A 23,745-nucleotide genomic window follows, 5' to 3' on the forward strand; every position below is an offset into this window, starting at 1 on the left:
ATTTCTTTCGAATGCTGTATTTAGGGATCCAGTATCCCCCTACACCGATTAGTAGCAATGTACTCCCTGGTCTATCTGAGGTTGTGCTGTCTTTGTTTGGCATTGGCTGAATTACTTCCTTGTCCGAAAATCTCTCCGTGCGTCGGGAAACTGAAATTGTCAAGTAATGTGTCCAATGGTAGTAGCTGGATCAGAAGTATTTCTCTTATGCAGTTGGTTAATGTTAGCGAGACATAGATTGGATTAAAGCATGTTTCATGCATGATGGTGTTGCTGCGCGCTGATTGGCTAATTCCAAACCAATCAGCCCTGGCAAATTATTGGAGAAAAATCTAGAAGCTTCTTATGTATATACTATAAATATATGAACGTTATTCAAACCAGTGATTGCTGTTCACTTACCATTGTTATTTTGAATACAATTTCATTCCTGTTCAACGTGTTCTGATTTTGGGGTCTTGTCGAGTGTCATCGTATAAGAATACTAAGCAATAGGGGTAGCTGGGTTGTTTATTAGCAAAATACAAATATAACAGTTAAAATATCTAGTTGATTTGCCTCTTCCTACTGCCGCTTCATATCATACCTTTTCTTGTCTTCTTGTTATATCATTCTATCTATCAGTCAGGATTAGGCCGGTAATCACGGACAAACACTGTTGTCCTAACTTGGAATCCAGGGGGTTTTGCTTTACCTTCAGGGAGTCGCTGTCATAGTATGGCATGGCGAGTCATTTCAAGCTTTTGTAACATCAGTGCTCTCGCTGAAGATAACTTTTCGGGGTTTTTTAATGGGTGTGATGAGACAATACAAATAGGAAGTTTTGTAGACTTTTTGGCAGTTCCTTTCCGCTGTGACTTTAGAAGCTGCAGCTTGACGGTATCGATGGAACATTTAGTTTATCCACTTGATTATCATTTGATGGTTAACATACATGGCCTATTGTAAGATGGTAGTAGAACTCTTTGAATCGTCCCAATGTGAACTGATACTACAGTGTCTAGAAATTTATTACGTAATTGCAAAAATCAGTCAAGTAGCTTTTTATGATTTCGACAAGAATCCGTATATAACCCTTAAGAATCTTTTTGTTTGTAAATATTATCAGTCTAACACATGGTCTTTTTGGATTTTGTATTGATTACAAGCCAGTAATATTTGTATTAACCTATCCCCCTGTTAAGACAGGTATATTCCAGTTATTACATAGTATCTATTTGTTTATTATTATTCATGTGATTAGAATGCAGTTCGACTGACTGACCAATCAAGAATACAATGTGCAAACGGTTCGGCTTTACTTGACAATGAATAAACTAAGGTAGGTTAGGTCTTATAGTTTATAGGATTATTCATCATATAAACTTCATATGGATTTGTTCATTCAACAATCTGTTCACTGTCATTAAGATTACATTTGACTAACAAAATAAAATATTATCTCAACAAAGAGGTTCTAGTCAGCAAACTATACGATAGATACAAAATGTGGATGCACACTTCAGTACTTTGAAGTAAAATTTATAAACGATACATTTCAGGTTCGTGTAATGTGATAACTATTATATAATATGAGAAGTTTAAATGCTTATTTCTCTTGTTAATTCATATACTCCAGATTTAACTAGCCTTACATTACGTTTACAGATATAATTACTTTAACCACAATATTTTATACAGAAAGGATTGTGAACAACAATAAAACAAGTGGGGTAGCAACAAATCATTGGTATAAGCACAAAACAACCAAAGACTTGATTATGAACGTAAATACTTTGTTTGTTGAAGCTTGATGATTTGTACAAGAAACTTGTTTATATGAGTGCTGAGTTACACTGAGCAATAAACAAACGACCCAAGAAAATGGGAGAATAATCACAAGGAATATGATACATAATACTTACGGTGAGTAATTCTTTTTCAGTTGCGTAATAAAATAATTCTTTTGCGATTTGTCGAAAAGAATCAGTTAGGTTTTCAAATAATAAATCATCTTCTTGTTCAAAGATTGATATGAGAACAGGTAGTAAATTGGTTGCATAAAACCTGTAAGTCATTATTAGTGCAAAGACAGTGAAATGTGCACCTCACAAGTAATATTCATCGAGTTTTAGACTGTTATATAGAAAACGATACCTTAATTACAATCAGAAGTATCTAGCATTAAAATCTAGAATATACTTTTCACTCTGTCATCCGGATGTGCTTACATCTCATTGTTTTGGTATTCCTGCTAAGAAACAAATGTAGAATTATTCACCAGGTCAGTGAGTTGTGATAGAAATCTCTTGTTCAAAGAGTATTAGTTATTATTAGAGTTAGATATCGTCTGTTGGTGTTCCCTAAAACTGCATTGATGGATTCCAGTGAAGTGACAAATAACGGTTTACTATTGGAAATGATGGGTAGTGAAGCTAAATCTTAATGTGAACACCCAGACTTTGATGTAGGAACATTCGATTGACAATTTGTAATATTTGCCAATGTCAAATATAATCAGGATATATAGTCACAGACAGTATTCGTAGCATTCACGAGCTAACAGAAACCGATTAATTAATGCACGTAGAGTCGTACTAAGGATAAGGAAATAAAAAAATTAAAAGTGTGTTAATTATCTCTACCAAAAAAGATGTAGAACCTGGTGCACAGTGTACTGAGCTGAATCATCAACAAATATATAAAGATAACAAAACGGACAAAGATGGGGCATAAAAAGGTGTAAAGTAATTTGACTTTTGAATTTGGGAAAAATGAATGCACTAATGGCATTGTAAAAACAACTCCGGCAATATTTTACCACAGGTATTAGTTTATTAGCCAGTGACCTTATGGGTTGGCACCATATCACTATCTATCCTCAACTTTTTCATAGCTTAATAATATTACAGCCAGCACCACAGGTCAAAATAGAGGGTTGGTTCGGCATAGGAACCCGATGTATGAATTACCTTGGTCGATGGAAATTCACAACTTCATCAAATCAATTTGTTCCTTCGTCTAGAATTCTGTACGTAACTCCAACACTTCTATAAATAGCTCCAACTATGCCTAACGTACTTCAAAGACATCTGAAGTCAAGTGTTTATAGCTTCGCAGTGATGTCTTCTATTTGTAGAATAAAACAGCATATTTCAGGGCAGTATGGTGGATTTCCGGTAGCCATTCTTGCATGCTTTAGGCGCCTTATATGATGTTGATTGAGAAATATTAAAAGCATCAATATCCGTACCATGATTTCGCCGTCCGTTAGCTGACAAACGTTGATGAGATTTTGTTTATAAAAATCAGCTTCATATTCATCACGCTGGATCACTGTTAATGCAGACGAATAGTCGTACAATAAATGTGTTTAGAGTAAACGATTGACGAAGTGTAGTTTCTTAAGGAAATTAAATTTGAGAAAGTTGTTTCGTACTTCAAAGTCATATATAATCGATAGGACTAACCTGCGTTTAGATGTTCTAATCTGTGTAGACAATGAAGCAAATTTCGACAGTGCAACCGATACGGATCTTGAGTTTTGATTACGCTTTAGCTCCATGAGCAGTTCGAACAAAATTAAACGTGTCATACTTGAACGGAGGAACTGAAATTACACAAAGCATAAGGTCTCAAGAAACTAAATTATACGACGCCCGTAATTTAAAAAATAACTCTTTGGAAAATGAAATGAGTACGCAAATAGAATTGCGGTTTCTATAGTTTAGATACGTATTTTGACAAATACAGTGACTTTAATGAAGGCTACTGCTGAGTATGCTAAGAAGGATTGTATATGAAAAATAAGTTTAAAAGCAAGAAATCAGGCTGTGAAAATGGGTGGTGAGCGTATTAGTATATAACAGGAAAATAAAAATGTGAAGCTTTAAAAAAAAAATTCACCTTAAAATTGAACTCAGGTCGGTTTACGATATACCTACACCAAACGGACTGAGTTACATATAAAAATCAGTACCTAAGTAGCAACTGATGAAACACTAACTGAATAGCCCTGAGTGCTGTCCTGAATTTTCCAGTTGAGAATACTACTTGGTGATGAATAGTAAGAAATAAATCAAGATATTTATATCAACCGCTACCAACAATCCAACAGTTTGTGATGCGTAAATATGTATGAAGATTTTATTCGAAACCATAACTAGGAATGGTATCCGGATAATGAACAATTAGTGAAAAGAAGAATTCTCGTGAGTAGTTTGCGAAATCTAAATATGAACTTCCAGCTTAATTTGAAAATGGTAAAACATCTATAAATTTTACCGTCCAGAACGATAATAACATAACAAACAGACATTGAGCAGTTCAATCATAAATAAAAGGTGGGAAACTTCAATCTCACAAATTAAACAATACTGTTAAGAGATAGTCGATTATTCGTAAAATTTAATTCACCTAAGCAAAATTATCGAAATCCTAAGCAAACATTGCTCGATCAGTAATTTGATCTCGTTGTAACTCTATGGTGATGAATCAGTGTTATTTCCAAAGTTTACTAGAAACGATTTGGCTAAAATTTCAGTCACCATCTTACAAATTGTCATGAGAAATAAGGTAAGAAACATCTTGATAAAAAAATAAATTATAAGCACTGTCAACATTTAACTGATGAACTATTTGAAGTGATAGCAATTACAATTATTGACCTGCTATGTTTGTTCATAACTCATTGTACGTCTTAATCGCTTATACCATGAATGACATGCACTTTGAATGGATACGGTATGCATGGATTCAACTTCTTAAAGCAACCTCTCTCCAATCATGATTTTTTTAAGGTATTGAAAGACTAGTTCTCGTGGAACGAAAAACCTGGGGAATAATTTTATCTACATTTGTACTACCCTAATAAACATAAACTAGTTGGAAAAACCTTTTTCATCGAACTTTGAAGCATGTCGACAGAAAGGATGGACTGATTTCATTTCACTTTCTCAGTCACTTTAGTAAGGAATGCCGTTGAGAGGTGGCATGGTGACATTACTTTGGGCCAACAGGCCTCAGGTTCGAAACCTCTTTCATCTGCTTCGGTTCGGGCAGTCAGATAATATTACTTTCTCACAGCTGAGTATATGAATACGTACTTGTTGTGTAGATTTTACTGTTTTCGAACAAACGAAATTTATGTCTGCAAGTGAACATTTTATCATTAACCTAATACGATGATGTTCATTAAGTTTTATTCAGTTCCCAAAAGCGCGACATCCTTCACTAATACAATTAGTTGTTTGCTGTAACTTAACTTTCCCAAAAGTTAAAGGACGAATAACTATGACATACGTCAAAGAGGTAAATTTTGAGGGCAACAGTGAAGTGTCGTGAGACGTAGAATCACCTAGCAGAAGTACATACGTTTATAGGTTAAAATCACCATAAAATTGCGTTTTCAACAAGTGTTAGTTTGGCACAAGATCATGTAGAACTGCGCGGTTTTTTTATCCAGTTACTTGACATAAGTTCCAAGTGTGCAAAATGCTTGTGGGGACAAGGAGCAGAAATACCAGCAGTGACTGATCAATTCGGTTCAACGAATCAACAGTAGAGAGGTATCTTATTCGTATTTCGTTTAATTACAAACTTGATACAACATAGGTATCAATATAAATCTGTACAACGAGTTGTTGAAACTCAGTAGCACAGTAATCAACGCCCTGATCTCTGGAACGATGGATTCCAAGTTCGTTTATCGACGGAGGCATTAAAACTTACTAGAGTTTGAGAACACTTGGCTGACAGTTCTTGAATATAATGTAAGTGGTATTGGCGAGTAAATCTAACAGAAACTATGAATCAGGGATCTGAAATGACTTAAGTTTGTCACTTTCAGATTGGAAAATTTTGAAAAGTTCTCGGCTCACGTCGATTACCTGAGATATCTGGTACGTACAAAACTTATTATCAAGTAGTAGCATGTACACAGATATATCCCAGTAGTACATCATAACTGTAATCGATCAGCAACAAAAAAACGATAACCTTCGTTCAGACCATAGTCCATAGGAGTTGAATGAAGAAGTTTCCATTTAAACATTTACCACAAACTGTGTTAGACAACAGGGCTTCACAAATAAAGACAATATGTGAAGAGAGTAATAAAACCCTGGCAGTGAAATATTATGACATTGTCAAGAAATGACCAACTCTCTCGAAGTTAAAAAAAAGCTTGAAAACAAAAACAGACCCCAAAGACGTCAGAGAATCTATCCTACTAATGATACATTGTCCCCGAATGCCCTGGTACGGTCGAGAGTAGGGGAGAATCCGCTCTCCATCTCGACATGCTTTCACACGACCACGTGTATACAGCATCTGCAAGGGAAATCCTACTCACTGTCTTCTCGTGGCGGGGGTGTTGTTTACAAAATTGGGGGGACGAAAAGTGAATGTCCGGCGCTTTAACCGGGTCGGTGGACACAGAGGGTCCACTTAGGGGAGTTGGAGAACCCTGATTCCAAACCAATAGTGCACATGGGCTCCGGTATTTTGAAGGAACAAATGGCGTATGAACCAGTTGTCGGTCACCGGCCACCGTGGGGCTGCATCTTCTCACGATGCTCCACTGTCTTGTGGGTTAGACCTTTAGGTCAAAGGCTCGGGGTGTGCCGCCCTAGGAAAACCACCTGCTTCGGTCTGGGCACTCGGGTAGTATCACAGCCCACACACAAATAAATGAAATGACGATATCTCCTGACAGCACTATTCACACTCCTATCAAAAGTCGGACAATTCACATTATTATTATTATTATTATTAGTAGTAGTAGTAGTAGTATTTACCTCGTCGCTTAGTCATTCCCTTTTATTCCTAATTTGTGTATCCTTACTTTTCAACTTATGCGGCAGCTTGCCCATGGTGGAAACTCTGTTCTATCTAAACGATCTTCAGTCACTGTCTGGTCGAAAGTGAATGCTCCCACCGAATACGAATACTGAACCAGCCTTTCTGAAACCACGTACACCGTTCAAACTGGCTTCCTTCAACGTTCACACACTAATGCAGATCGGACAATAGATAGGGTGGGCTATGTCTTTAGAAGGTCTTAATGTCGACGTTCGTTATCTATCCGAGAACCGTATTTAAGACTCTAGTGAAGTACTACAAATTCTCTCTCCATCTGTCGTTTCCAAACGCTTGTTTTACGTGCGCTTATCCGGGGACACTGTGGTATCTTTATCTGGTCTTGCTGGCGTCGGTGTTGCACTAAGCGCTAGAGCTGAGGTAGCGTTAATCGATTGGATCCCCATTAACAGTCGGTTATATGCTATTACATTAGAAAGCTCCATCAAAGTTAGAAATTGGCGTGAGAAACGACGCCTTTTTGTCATCTCCGCCTATGCCCCGACAGATTGCAGCCCGGATGCAATCAAGGATGAATTCTACCACCAGTTAACTGTTCTTCTCCAGGAAGTGCGTCCGACAGGTTGTAGAACTAGCCAGAGACTTGGATGCACAGGTCGGGCGTCTAGGCACAGAAGATAGTCGTTTAGGTGGCCGATGGGGACTTGTTGGTCGCAGGACAGATAACGGGGACCGTCTACTGCAATTGTGCACAGACCACAACCTGTTTCTGGCTAGCACTAACTTCCGGCACAGTCATCGCCGGTGTGCCACCTGGCGTCCTCCCTCTGCATCCCAAGCCTGGACTCAGATTGATCACATCGCGATCAGCTACCGCTGGTGTGGTTGTGTACAAGACTGCCGCTCCTTTTGGAGTACCTATCTGAACTCTGATCATGCCCTGGTCTGCGCCAGTCTTACCTTACTTCTTAGCGGCCAACAAGTTGACCGTCATCAACGGACCGATGTAAATTGGTTGCAACTTCTGTTGCACGTAAGCATAGAACTGAGTTAGCTTCTAGGCTAGCTACCATCCCACCGAAAAGTATAGATGACCATTAGTTGCAACTGCATGACGCTATGAAAATGGCGAATAAAGTCGTTTGCAGCTTCGCGAAACGTCCCGCTCATAAACACTGGGTTTCTTCAAGCTCCTTACGACTCATCGAGACCCGTCAGTCTACTCCGGGTGACCATGAGCTTGACCACAAACGACGGCTGTTACGCAATGAAATTGGGCAAAGCTTGCGTAAGGACTGAGAAGCCTGGTGGTCGGAGTGTGCTAATGAGCTGAAAGCAGCAGCTGCATCTTGTAACTGCCGGAAGCTCTTCCAACTCATCCGAGCCACTGGCAGCAAGAAGTCCGGTGTGAGTGAAACAATCCATGAGGATGACGGGATGCCAATCACTAACATCTATCGACGCCTTGGACGATGGGCAGAATTTTTCGAAGGGCAGTTCAACTGGCCTGTTGCTCCGGCAAAATCGATCAGATTGTCCTGCCCTTCATGGCAGGTGACGACTGACCTACCAAATGAAGCAGAAGTCCGCAAAGAACTCCAACTCTTGAAACGCCACAAATCACCGGGCCCATATGACTTACCTCCGACTCTTTTTGAAGATGAGGGTGACTTTCTGGCCAAGGAATTGAATGGGTTCTTTACAAAGGTCTGGGAGCTAGAGTGTGTTCCAACGTCATGGAATGAGTCAATAGTTGTCCCTATCTTTAAAAAGGGTTCAAGTAGTTCCTGTAACAACTATCGGGGGATAAGTCTACTTCCGATTGCGTCCAAACTATTGGCTTCTGTCATACTTCGTAGATTGTTAAAAACACGATAAAGATTGACTCGCGAGGAGCAGGCTGGTTTTCGTTCTGGTCGAGGATGTATTGATCATATCTTCATCCTCCGCCAAATGTTAGAACTTAATTATTTATTTATTCATTTAAACACATAAATATTGGTACAAAGGGGCACCAAATACATATGCGCCACACAAATGTTAGAGCACCGACATACTTATCACAGGCCAACAATCGTAGTGTTTATTCAGAGCCGCCTTCGATTCGCTGGACAGGACTGTTCTCTGAAATTGTCTATTGAAGAAGGGTGTGCCTGAGAAGTTTATTAACCTCTTAAAGGCCCTGTATACAGACACCTCAGGCAGAGTGAGGGCATACAACCACCATTCTCCATTGTTCCATTCAAGCATTGGGGTTAGGCAGAGTTGCCCAATCTCACCATTCCTCTTCAAATTTGCCATCGATGACATTCTGAAAACAGCTCTGATGGATGTAAGTAATGGAGGTGTGGATCTGTTGCCTCGAGAAAGACTTCTCGACCTTGAGTATGCGGATGATATTGTCTTACTGTGCGATAATGCCCAAGCCATGAAATCCGCACTTAATCAGTTGGCAATCAGTGTCCACAGGTACGGTTTGTGCTTTTCACCCTCCAAGTGCAAAGTACTCCTACAAGACTGGCAGGATTCTAATCCTGTACTCACCCTGGATGGTGAGCAGATTGAAGTAGTTGAGAAGTTCGTGTATCTAGGTAGCTACATAAGTGCTGGTGGTGGCATCAGTGATGAGATCGATGCATGTATAATGAAAGTCAGAGCGGCTTATGTCAATCTGGGCCATCTTTGGCGCTTTCGTGGTGTTAGTCTGGCTGTAAAAGGTCGGATCTACAACACGTTGGTGAGAGCAGTCTTGCTCTATGCTTCTGAAACCTGGACTCTCCGAGTTGAGGACGTGGGACAAGTCACTGTGTTATCACCGTTGTCTTCGAAGGATTGTTGACATCCATGTCAGAAATGCACAGGTTCGGCATCGTGTGTTCGGGCGCAGAGACGATAATCCAATTAGTGTCACCATCTTGGCTTGGACATGTTCTACGAACGTCGTCCCAGAGAACTCCACGTCATGCATTATTTGCCGACACTGGGACTGGTTGGAAAAAGCGGAGAGGTGGTCAGTGTATGACATGGTGTCATGGTATGAAAGAAAGATGCAAAGGGCTGGCTTCTGTTGGTCCTTCACGACTCCCTGGTTGGGGTCCGAGAGATGGTGAAACACAGTGGCTAGAGACGTTATCAGATATGGCTCAGAATAAAAGCCAGTGGCGATCCTGCTGTAAACATTTTTTACTTCATAAAGAGTGTTCATTACTCCCTTAACTGAAAGAGATCTGGTTGTACATTTCTGTTTACCCCATTATTACTCTTATTATTACACTAACATACACTCTGTGGTTCTTGTTGTTCATTCTTTTTTTTTCTTTCTTTTCTCATATGCATCTTACCCCTTTTCTCTTCCCATTCTCATTGTTTTGTGTGGCGCATATATATCTGGTACCCCCTTGTACCAATATTTATGTTTAAATAAATAAATAAATAGAACTGCTAACAAATGCAATCTAGGATAAGCTTAATTTATGATTAAATCATAGAGCTAAATTTTCGTAGTAGTACAGTGAACAGAAAAAACTTCACTACTATGAGAGACACGTAAAAAGGAATCAAGCTATCAAACAGATATGGGTAAAAGTCAGACAATATTAGAACTTTTGTATTAAGTCATGTTGATCAGGCGATTTCAAGTACAACCAGCAGACCCTGAGTGTTACACCGTACTACTGATAAAAGATACAAGAAAATCCAAGTCCCGAACTACGGATGAGGCATTATGTCAGTTAAAAGAGCTCGTTGTTATCGAGTCATATATTTTACTACAGTTAGACCATCGCTATACCTAAATAACTTACTTATTCACCCCTTATCCTCTTATGACTCCTACACTGAGTATAATTCTACAAGTTTATTACGCCGAATTAGTTTATTTCTGCTCATATTTTCACTAGCTATCGGCTGGTGTTGGTATTATGAATCTCTATTTCCGGTTGTAATGCTAATGAGAAGTGTGAGGACATTATTTATTTATTTAAACACATAAATATTGATACAAAGGGGCACCAGATATATATGCGCCGCACAAATCTCATTTGATTTGTGTGAGGGCTGTGATACTGCCCAGGTGTCCAAACCGAAGCAGGTGGTTTTCTTAGAGGGCCACACCCGGAGCCTTTGACCTAAAGGTCTAACCCACAAGACAGTGGAGCATCATGAGGAGATGCAGTCCCATGATAGCCGGTGACCAACGATTGATTCATACACCATTTGTTCCTTCAAAATACCGGAGCCCATGTGCACTATTGGTTTGGAATCAGGGTTCTCCAACTCCCCTAAGTGGACCCTCTGTGTCCACCGACCCGGTTAAAGCGCCGGACGTTCACTTTTCGTCCCCTCAATTTTGTAAACAACACCCCCGCCACGAGAAGACAGTGAGTAGGATTTCCCTTGCAGATGCTGTATACACGTGGTCGTGTGAAAGCATGTCGAGATGGAGAGCGGATTCTCCCCTACTCTCGACCGTACCAGGGCATTTGGGGGCTAATTTTGAAGACTTAAAAAAAACTGATCTATGAAGTCTTATCAATAACCTACTGATTCCGACTGAACTTATATTGAGATGAGTTTCTACTGAGTAGCTAATATGGTGAAGTACAAATGCATGTATTCCACTTATACTGCGGTAGTAATGTCGCGACTTAATTGGGAAAGCACCAGTTGTGGTGAAGGTCTTCTACTGAATCTAAATATTATTCCTTGAAAGTTTAATTTTTTCACGCGTGTGTGACTGAAATTTTAGATCACTCTTTTAAAAAAGTCACCTTGATAAGTTTGTTTAGGCCTTCATCTGCAGCTATACGGACGTCCGAATTCGAATCATTGAGAAATTTAAATAGAGATGACAGTACAACATTCAGATGGCGAAGTGCAATAGATGAATCTCGTGTCTGAACTCGTAATAGACCTTCCACAAGATTGTGTATAATACGAAGAGAATCGGGTCGTTCAAACACAGGAAATGAGTTCGTTGATAGACTCAATGTAGTTTCTATCGATGTATTGTTTAAATTAGATCTTGAATCAGATCTATTTATTTCATCCGATTTATACGATACTCCAATAGCTTGAAGCGCTGATATTAAATCTGATTCTGTTACCGACCCGGAATTCATTTTAAGTAGAACCTTGAAAAAAAAACATAGAGATGGTTCTAAAAAGACGTACGTGAAATTATTAAGATCAAAACTACTTGAGTCTACATTATAATTGAATTTAAACACATAACCTTAAAATTTCTAAACGTATATAGATCGTACTTTGAAAGGAAAATTATATAGGGTAGTGGGTAGATTAACTTGCATCCCTTAAGTTTGAGTATATATATATATATATACATATATATGGATGAAAAGCAGCACGCAACTATAATTAATGAACTGCAAGCAGAGTATAAACATGTATTAGAACATGCTTTTAGAACACTATATTCTGCACTAATTTATGCTAGTTGATTGCCGACTGATTTTAGCAAGCTCCTGTAAAAAAAAACTTGCTGTGATTACGGAAAAATACATTATCAATGAATCAAGTGAAAATTATAGCGATTTCATTGAATCATATTACCAAGCACCATGAGCGAACCCTGAAGCAAGAACCTATCCGTAAATCTTCCACTGAGTGAAACTATGATTATTCATAAGCGTATACGTATATGTATACGCTTGCAGCGTTGTCTTTATTAACGAGTTACCATTTATTATGAGATAGTAACAAACTAAGAAAATGAAGGAATATGTCTAAGTGAACAACCAATTTACTGTCAAACCCAAAAACATACCAGCCTCAAAAGAAGAAACTTTGGGCAGAGCGCCACTACAAATCCCTGAGTCTTAGTGCAAAATAACGTATTCCAGTGTACAATATATCAGACTTCAGAAACAAGGATATGTGTAAATGAGTGAGTCCATAAGACAAATATTCACATTAGAATTCAACATTCGATATACTTTTGTATTGCTACTCGTTTTGATTGCTTTTATGTTTCTACGATTCTAGTCCAGTAATTGTTTCCAAATAAAAGCGTAATTCGGAACGAAGCTTCGATGAAACTTGCTTTATTCACCTGAAGTCCATAGCTGTTTGATGATGACTGACGTTCGACATTCCGTAATGGCGAGCAACTCGTTTCCTAGCTGTCTAATATCCTGGAACCGGTTGTATGCCTGAGAAAATAGTATGAGTTAGTTCCAATTTTTCATCTGTTTATGATTACAGCGACATGATTTTTCAAATACCTTTCAAATACTGGATCCAGATGTTTTCTTTGTAATCAGGCAATCTTTAGCATATGTATGTACTGGTTCTGGGTCTCAAGAAGCATCATCATAAGAAGTGGATCTATTTGGGAACCCTGGACAAGATCAAAGGAAGGAAGAACAAGAAGACAGAAATTAACAACAATCAAACAACAGCAGTGAAGGTGAAGGCATAGGCTGAATACACAGAAGCAAACAAGAGAGTAAAGAGCAATTTTAGAGCCAACAAGCAGAAATACGTAGATCTAGCAATGACAGCAGAAAAAGCTGCAAGGGAACGAAATATGAAACAACTATATGACACAACGAAGAAACTAGCTGGAAGATATAGTAAACCGGAGAGACCCGTCAGGAACAAAGAACGAAAGGCAATTTTGGAGATTCAGGAAGAGAGTAAAAGATGGGTAGAATACTGAGTAGACCAGTCCTATTGAATCCACCGGACATCGAAGCAGCACACCTTCCAATTGATGTCACTCCACTAACGATCGAAGAATCCAAGATGGCCATCAGACAAATCAAGAATGCGAAGGCAGCTGGACCCGACAATATACCAGCTGAAGCACTGAAGTCAGACATTGAAGTAACTGCAAACATGCTCCACCCTCTATTCAAGAAGATTTGGGAGGAAGAACAAGTGCCGATGGACTGGAAAGAAGGTTACCTCATCAATATATCAAAGAAAGGAGATCTGAGCAAATGTAAGAATTACAGAGGCATCACAGGAAAAGTTTTCAACAGAGTGTTGCTGAACCGGATGTAATACTCAGCGGACGCCCAGCTTCGAGATCAACAGGCTGGATCCCGTAAAGATTGGTTGTGCACAGACCAATTCGCAACTCTACGGATCGTTAAGGAACAATAAATTGAATGGAATTCATCACTCTACATCAAATTCATTGACTATGAGAAGGCGTTTGACTTGTGGAAAGGAGAACATTATGGAAACTTTTTCAACACTATGGAATTCCTGAGAAGATGGTCGATACTATCCGGAACTCATACGACGGACTACAGTGCAAAGTGGTGCATGGGGGACAGCTGACAGATGCATTTCCAGTAAGGACCGGAGTCAGATAAGACTGTCTACTTTCCCTCTTCCTCTTTCTTCTGGTGGTTGACTTGAATATGAAGACCACGACATCTGAAGCGAAGCACGGAATACCATGGACATCTCAGAATCAATTAGACGATTTTAACTTCGCAGATTGCCTAGCCCTCCTATCTCATACACACGAACAAATGAAGATGAAGACAATTATTGTAGCAGCAGCCTCTGCATCAACATGCCTCAACATATACAAAAGCAAAAGCGAAACCCTCAAAAACAACATGGCGAACACTAACCCGACCACACTTGATGGCGAAACCCTGAATGATTTGGAATTTTTCACGTACCTGAGAAGCATCATCGATAAACAAGGAGGATCTGATGCAGACGTAAAGGCGAGGATTGGCAAAGCAAGGACAGAATTCCTACAATTGAAGAACTTATGGGACTGAAAACAATTGCCAACCAATATCAAAACGAGAATCTTCAATACGAACGTCAAGAGAGTCAGTTCTACTGTACGGAGCTGAAACGTGGAGAACTACCAAAACCATTGTCAAGAAGGTACAAGTATTTATAAATAGCTATCTACGGAAGGTACACAACACCCATTGCCCGGATACCACCAGCAACAGCCTTCTATGGGAGAGGACAAGCCAGCTTCCAGCTAAAGAGGAAATTAAGAAAAGACGTTGGAAGTGGATAGGACATACATTGAGGAAATCACTAAACTGCATCACGAGGCAAGCCTTGACTTGGAATTCTGAAGGCAAAGAGGCAAGAAAAAGTGAAATGTCAAAAAACATATTACGTCGGAAAATAGAAGCAGATATGAAAAGGATGAACTGGGAACTGGGAAGGATTGCCCAGGACTGGGCTGTATGGAGAATGCTGATAGGCGGCCTATGCTCCTCCACGAGGAGCAACAGGCGTGGATAAGTAAGTAATGTGCTAAAGGTTCGGAAAGTGTTTCTCAGTTCAAAAAGACTGAAATAGAGTCGTGATGAGTATTTCAATGGCTCATTTGCCAGCCAGTCATACATCTCAAAGTAATCGCTAAATCTGCGACAAATGGATAAGTTCCAGGGTCGAGTTACTTGTAATCAACAGTCGAGCATTATGGTCGTTTTTCTGGAACCTTGCTCGTTGAAGACACCAGTGAACTATTTAAGAGTTGGATTATTCCCAGACCTGGCTTGCAAAGCCTCTTTTTGCCATTCGAAGACTTTCAAGAGCTGGTCTACGTGGTTTGGAGAATACAACACGAGCTGTGTAGCAGCGCTGTTTAAGCAAGGCAATTTTTATAACGCTTTACTGATTCCATGGTACATACTGTGAATCGATTGAAAGTACTGTAGCTGTAAATAATTCCCCGAAATCAATAGCTTCTTAAGTGTTCGACATTGGATGCTGACCACAATAGTTTTAGTGGACTTGTTTAGCTGAAGGCGTTCGGTCATGCATCCACACCAGATCACTTTAAAGCACAGCGTGGGAAACATCTTCTACGTTTCACTAGCCAGATTAGGTCAACCGCTTCTCGATATATTGATAACGCATCAAATATATCTTTCCAACCTCTTCGTTTCTGACTTCTGATTTTAACTGAGTGGGGCGCCATTCGATTATAGAAGGTGTTACTGGTTAATAGTTGTCAAACTACAATACTGGTGGTATATTCAGTACAAATCAGTTGAACTGTATCGATTAAAAACTTCAGTAATACATTGTGAAACAAAAGGGTAATTTAGTTTTCTCACTTTCCGACCTCTGTTCGTTCCGACCAATAAATAAGTTGTTATGTATGAATAGATTCCTGTCCTACTATGGAAATTGATGTGTCTGTGGTAGCGAAGCTTGCGTTAGCCGACTTCATGGCAAACATACCCTTTCCAGTATGCGATGATTTGTTTTCTGCTGGCCATCTGTGAACCAAACACTGTTTTCTTTTTTAAAACGAGTATATGGTGCAGTTTAGTCACCAATTGTACGTTTGGCCGTTTTCTCTTCTTATGGTTCGAAGAAACATCCTCCTGGTATAATTGTGACTGCTCTTCAAGTGTATAGCTTGGTTCCCATGTCGGGATGGACTGGGATAAAAGTCGTTGGACATTATGACTTCAAAGTCTAGTGACGCCATATGACGTACTTTAAGCAGTTAGACAACTACAGTCCAACCGTAGCCGATTCCCTGATGTGGCGGTCTGTTTTTTATATCATAACCTTTATGAACTACAGTAGATGAATCACATGTTCACTTAGGGCTTAATAAAGTAGGCAGGTCGGTTATAGGGTGGTTGGGTCAAAAGCAGAAACCAAAGGTCGTACAGATGACTTTTGAGGTATGACGACATTGAACTGTCTCCCCCACATTACAAGCTTGTACAGGGGTACAGAAAAGATCTACCCTTAGACTTTCATACCTCACTTTACTATATGAACTTTCATCCATTATGACGGTAAGACCCATCAGGTACGGAGGGGGCACTTCAAAAAATCTCTCAATAAGGAACTGTGTGACCATTTTGGTTTGTTTAAAAGTATTGGAAACATTAAATACGGTACGTAGGCCAGTAATTTTTGGAACTAACCAGTACACACTCTAATAGTCACTATTTAACTAGAAGAAGGAGAACATGGCGAATTTAACCGATTTAGATGGAAAGTCGTTCGTGAACTATCTGAATAAACAAAACAGTAAGAACTCAGAAATAAAGGGATACAAGCCTTTTTCTATCTTCACTGACAACTTCCCCATTGATCGAAGCTAGATGTAACGAAAAGTGAAATTTATTGAAACATTGCCACCCTCCAAAAAGCCTAACGCTCAGACGCAGTCATTATAACAGCCAATTCAAATCATCATGTACCTAGTATAAACCAAACAACATAAGAAAAAAATAGTCTGACATGGAGACCTCGAAATCGACTCAATGATGAGCCTTATTAGATTACATCTCCAAGATTCATCGTTACAGATGTACTATAAAGACGGCCACTCGTTACGGAGCACATGTTGAAGCTTTGAGTATGCTGTGGTAAGATAATGAGTAAGCCTGAATCTTACAGGATGCGGAAAAACAAAATCGGGCGCATCTCCTAAAGCTCGGCTGGAAGACATAATGGCTGGAAGCAAGTCTGAAGAACAGCAAGAGAATCACTGAATAATGAAATCAGTGTCTATAAATCAACTGACTGGCATCGTATCCAAACAACAGTGATAACCGCAGAAACTGAAATGAAAATATGGTATTGGAAAGATTAGTCGAAAAGTCGGGCAAAGTTAAAAGTCACGTCACTGGTTCTCGCTCACATGTTGCACGTTGTCGAGTGATTGTGATGTCGTTATTTATCAATAATTCGCAGCAATTCCTCCGTCGCAAGCAAATATATAGAATTCTGCTTATCGAAAAGCTACGATTCAGCGAGAAAATAATTAAGGAAGACGTCTAAACGAAACGGGAGTAAAATTAAGAAGTATTAGAAAACTAGGCGAAAGTTACGTAAAAGCAAAAAAATTGGAAAACAACAAATAAATAGAGAGTAACACTTCTGAAAATAACAATCGCTCACATGCGCGTGTGCTGCTGATTGTATGAGGATTGCAGCGGACTGTATTTAAAGCGTCTTGTGACTAGTCAGGTGTAAGTGGTTGTAAGTGTGATTCGGCACGATTTTGTGGTTGTAACGATCGGTCGGTTGTGTGCTTGACCGACAGTGTTCGACAAACTTGTGCACAGTGTGCCAACCAGGTGACCGTCTGATCGATCAGCACATCACAGTAGGTTTCGCTCTCCTCCATGATCTGTCGTGTCTCCCTCCATACGGTGGACAATCATTCTCGCACCACATGTCTCACGCGAACACTCAGACTCACAGCAACACACACACACACATACACCCGGACAGTGTGATCATTATGATAGAGATGAGATGACTTGGTGATTGATTGATTGATTGAGTGAGTGAGTGATTGGGTTAGTGGGTGAATTGGTGAGTGTATTGGTGAGTGTATGGGTGAGTGAGTGTGTGAGTGAGTGAGTGAGAGAGTGAGAGTTGCTTGTGAAATGCAACCACACAAGTGTTACTGCTGCATTATACAATCGGAGAAATAACTCTTCTGGCTTATGTTCGCAGTGTGTTTCGAGATTCACAGTTGCCATTGAGAGTTCCATTTCACAAGTCATGTGGACTTAACACACATTGGATGGATATGTTATGAAGAGCAACACTGTGGTTTATTCAATTCGTCGTTTCGTAGACATGTCGATCCGACCTGTTCACTTCAGTTTCGTTTAGGTGACCTGACATCTGCACTTCTAGATCACACCAATCGCTCACATGCGCGTGTGCTGCTGATTGTATGAGGATTGCAGCGGACTGTATTTAAAGCGTCTTGTGACTAGTCAGGTGTAAGTGGTTGTAAGTGTGATTCGGCACGATTTTGTGGTTGTAACGATCGGTCGGTTGTGTGCTTGACCGACAGTGTTCGACAAACTTGTGCACAGTGTGCACTTCATCGACTACGAGAAGGCATTTGATAGCGTGGACAGGACAACACTATGGAGGATTCTTCGACACTACGGCGTGCCTGAGAAAATAGTCAATATCATACCGAACTCCTATGATGGACTAAACTGCCAAATCGTCCACGGAGGACAACTCACCGACTCGTTTGAAGTAAAGACTGGTGTAAGGCAAAGTTGCCTACTCTCACCGTTTCTCTTTCTCCTGGTAATAGACTGGATCATGAAGACGTCAACGACTGGAGGAAAGCACGGGATACAGTGGACAGGCAGGATGCAACTTGACGATCTAGACTTCGCGGATGATCTGGCTCTTCTATCACAAACGCAACAACAAATGCAGGAGAAAACGACCAGTGTAGCAACAGCCTCAGCAGCAGTAGGTCTCAATATAAACAAAGGGAAAAGCAAGACTCTCCGATGCAACACAATATGCACCAATCAAATTACACTTGACGGAGAAGCTTTGGAAGATGTGGAAACCTTTACATATCTGGGCAGCATCATTGATGAACACGGTGGATCAGATGCAGATGTGAGGGCGAAGATCGGCAAAGCAAGAGCAGCATACTTACAACTGAAAAACATCTGGAGCTCAAAACAATTGTCAATCAACACCAAGGTTAGAATTTTCAATACAAATGTCAAGACAGTTCTATTGTATGGGGCGGAGACGTGGAGAACTACGAAAGCCATTATCCAGAAGATACAAGTGTTTATTAACAGTTGTCTACGCAAGATACTTCGGATCCGATGGCCAGACACTATCAGCAACAAGTTACTGTGGGAGACAACAAACCAGATTCCAGCGGAGGAAGAAATCAGGAGGAGGCGCTGGAAGTGGATAGGGCACACTTTGAGGAAATCACCCGATTGCGTCACAAGACAAGCACTCACATGGAATCCTGAAGGTCAAAGGAGAAGAGGAAGACCAAAGAACACATTACGCCGAGAAATAGAGACAGACATGAGAAGAATGAACAAGAACTGGATACAACTAGAAAAGAAGGCCCAGGACAGAGTGGGTTGGAGAATGCTGGTCGGCGGCCAATGGTCCATTGGGAGTAATAGGCGAAAGTAAGTAAGTAAGTAAGTAAGTGGGATAGGTGTTGATAGTTTGACGGTGGTTGTAGGTGAATTTGGACTCGTTGGCCTAGTGGTCTAGGTGTATGATACTCGCTTCGGGTGCGAGTGGTCCCGGGTTCGAATCCCGGCTGGGCCCATACTTTTCAAATATACACATACACATTCACCCCATTCATCACACACACCATACTCACTCACTCTGCTCGCCCACCACCACCAATATGCAATCCTGTATTCCATCCACTGGTCGACCAGCATTCAGAAAACTCTGTGCTCACACAGAAACGCCCACAAGCGAACAGTTTGATCATTATGATAGTGATAATACTCATACATGGTCGAAACTTCCATCCGTCGCTTTCATTTTATGAATAGTAATGTGACATTGATCGGTTGTGGATGTTAGTCTCACCACAGAATCAATCTGCAATCGAGACATACCACACATTCTTCTAACTGATGGCATATTTTTTTAACACAGTTGTGATAGAGAGTTGCTTGTGAAATGCAACCACACAAGTGTTACTGCTGCATTATACAATCGGAGAAATAACTCTTCTGGCTTATGTTCGCAGTGTGTTTCGAGATTCACAGTTGCCATTGAGAGTTCCATTTCACAAGTCATGTGGACTTAACACACATTGGATGGATATGTTATGAAGAGCAACACTGTGGTTTATTCAATTCGTCGTTTCGTAGACATGTCGATCCGACCTGTTCACTTCAGTTTCGTTTAGGTGACCTGACATCTGCACTTCTAGATCACACCAATCGCTCACATGCGCGTGTGCTGCTGATTGTATGAGGATTGCAGCGGACTGTATTTAAAGCGTCTTGTGACTAGTCAGGTGTAAGTGGTTGTAAGTGTGATTCGGCACGATTTTGTGGTTGTAACGATCGGTCGGTTGTGTGCTTGACCGACAGTGTTCGACAAACTTGTGCACAGTGTGCCAACCAGGTGACCGTCTGATCGATCAGCACATCACAGTAGGTTTCGCTCTCCTCCATGATCTGTCGTGTCTCCCTCCATACGGTGGACAATCATTCTCGCACCACATGTCTCACGCGAACACTCAGACTCACAGCAACACACACACACACACATACACCCGGACAGTGTGATCATTATGATAGAGATGAGATGACTTGGTGATTGATTGATTGATTGAGTGAGTGATTGGGTTAGTGGGTGAATTGGTGAGTGTATTGGTGAGTGTATGGGTGAGTGAGTGTGTGAGTGAGTGAGTGAGTGAGTGTATTTATGAGTGACCGATAGTTTGATTGAGTAGGTGAGTGTGTGTGATTGTGTTTCGTTTGTTGTGTGGGATAGGTGTTGATAGTTTGACGGTGGTTGTAGGTGAATTTGGACTCGTTGGCCTAGTGGTCTAGGTGTATGATACTCGCTTCGGGTGCGAGTGGTCCCGGGTTCGAATCCCGGCTGGGCCCATACTTTTCAAATATACACATACACATTCACCCCATTCATCACACACACCATACTCACTCACTCTGCTCGCCCACCACCACCAATATGCAATCCTGTATTCCATCCACTGGTCGACCAGCATTCAGAAAACTCTGTGCTCACACAGGAACGCCCACAAGCGAACAGTTTGATCATTATGATAGTGATAATACTCATACATGGTCGAAACTTCCATCCGTCGCTTTCATTTTATGAATAGTAATGTGACATTGATCGGTTGTGGATGTTAGTCTCACCACAGAATCAATCTGCAATCGAGACATACCACACATTCTTCTAACTGATGGCATATTTTTTTAACACAGTTGTGATAGAGAGTTGCTTGTGAAATGCAACCACACAAGTGTTACTGCTGCATTATACAATCGGAGAAATAACTCTTCTGGCTTATGTTCGCAGTGTGTTTCGAGATTCACAGTTGCCATTGAGAGTTCCATTTCACAAGTCATGTGGACTTAACACACATTGGATGGATATGTTATGAAGAGCAACACTGTGGTTTATTCAATTCGTCGTTTCGTAGACATGTCGATCCGACCTGTTCACTTCAGTTTCGTTTAGGTGACCTGACATCTGCACTTCTAGATCACACCAATCGCTCACATGCGCGTGTGCTGCTGATTGTATGAGGATTGCAGCGGACTGTATTTAAAGCGTCTTGTGACTAGTCAGGTGTAAGTGGTTGTAAGTGTGATTCGGCACGATTTTGTGGTTGTAACGATCGGTCGGTTGTGTGCTTGACCGACAGTGTTCGACAAACTTGTGCACAGTGTGCCAACCAGGTGACCGTCTGATCGATCAGCACATCACAGTAGGTTTCGCTCTCCTCCATGATCTGTCGTGTCTCCCTCCATACGGTGGACAATCATTCTCGCACCACATGTCTCACGCGAACACTCAGACTCACAGCAACACACACACACACATACACCCGGACAGTGTGATCATTATGATAGAGATGAGATGACTTGGTGATTGATTGATTGATTGAGTGAGTGATTGGGTTAGTGGGTGAATTGGTGAGTGTATTGGTGAGTGTATGGGTGAGTGAGTGTGTGAGTGAGTGAGTGAGTGAGTGAGTGTATTTATGAGTGACCGATAGTTTGATTGAGTAGGTGAGTGTGTGTGATTGTGTTTCGTTTGTTGTGTGGGATAGGTGTTGATAGTTTGACGGTGGTTGTAGGTGAATTTGGACTCGTTGGCCTAGTGGTCTAGGGGTATGATACTCGCTTTGGGTGCGAGTGGTCCCGGGTTCGAATCCCGGCTGGGCCCATACTTTTCAAATATACACATACACATTCACCCCATTCATCACACACACCATACTCACTCACTCTGCTCGCCCACCACCACCAATATGCAATCCTGTATTCCATCCACTGGTCGACCAGCATTCAGAAAACTCTGTGCTCACACAGGAACGCCCACAAGCGAACAGTTTGATCATTATGATAGTGATAATACTCATACATGGTCGAAACTTCCATCCGTCGCTTTCATTTTATGAATAGTAATGTGACATTGATCGGTTGTGGATGTTAGTCTCACCACAGAATCAATCTGCAATCGAGACATACCACACATTCTTCTAACTGATGGCATATTTTTTTAACACAGTTGTGATAGAGAGTTGCTTGTGAAATGCAACCACACAAGTGTTACTGCTGCATTATACAATCGGAGAAATAACTCTTCTGGCTTATGTTCGCAGTGTGTTTCGAGATTCACAGTTGCCATTGAGAGTTCCATTTCACAAGTCATGTGGACTTAACACACATTGGATGGATATGTTATGAAGAGCAACACTGTGGTTTATTCAATTCGTCGTTTCGTAGACATGTCGATCCGACCTGTTCACTTCAGTTTCGTTTAGGTGACCTGACATCTGCACTTCCAGATCACACCAATCGCTCACATGCGCGTGTGCTGCTGATTGTATGAGGATTGCAGCGGACTGTATTTAAAGCGTCTTGTGACTAGTCAGGTGTAAGTGGTTGTAAGTGTGATTCGGCACGATTTTGTGGTTGTAACGATCGGTCGGTTGTGTGCTTGACCGACAGTGTTCGACAAACTTGTGCACAGTGTGCCAACCAGGTGACCGTCTGATCGATCAGCACATCACAGTAGGTTTCGCTCTCCTCCATGATCTGTCGTGTCTCCCTCCATACGGTGGACAATCATTCTCGCACCACATGTCTCACGCGAACACTCAGACTCACAGCAACACACACACACACATACACCCGGACAGTGTGATCATTATGATAGAGATGAGATGACTTGGTGATTGATTGATTGATTGATTGAGTGAGTGATTGGGTTAGTGGGTGAATTGGTGAGTGTATTGGTGGGTGAGTGAGTGTGTGAGTGAGTGAGTGAGTGAGTGTATTTATGAGTGACCGATAGTTTGATTGAGTAGGTGAGTGTGTGTGATTGTGTTTCGTTTGTTGTGTGGGATAGGTGTTGATAGTTTGACGGTGGTTGTAGGTGAATTTGGACTCGTTGGCCTAGTGGTCTAGGTGTATGATACTCGCT

The 23,745-nt window shown here is 40.9% G+C and overlaps 1 protein-coding gene across 1 annotated transcript in view; it reads right to left on the minus strand.

The window, feature by feature from the left end:
* Positions 1–23,745, minus strand: part of Smp_165420 (putative zinc finger protein) — a gene marked incomplete at both ends in the record, with an annotated part of 156,356 nt that overhangs the window by 95,149 nt on the left and 37,462 nt on the right. The window contains 3 exon segments of the mRNA XM_018793290.1: positions 1,905–2,046; positions 3,450–3,589; positions 11,568–11,930. Of these exon segments, the coding sequence (XP_018647817.1) occupies positions 1,905–2,046; positions 3,450–3,589; positions 11,568–11,930 (645 nt within the window).

This window comes from Schistosoma mansoni, chromosome 1, assembly GCF_000237925.1.
Source record: "Schistosoma mansoni strain Puerto Rico chromosome 1, complete genome".
Taxonomy (NCBI): domain Eukaryota; kingdom Metazoa; phylum Platyhelminthes; class Trematoda; order Strigeidida; family Schistosomatidae; genus Schistosoma; species Schistosoma mansoni.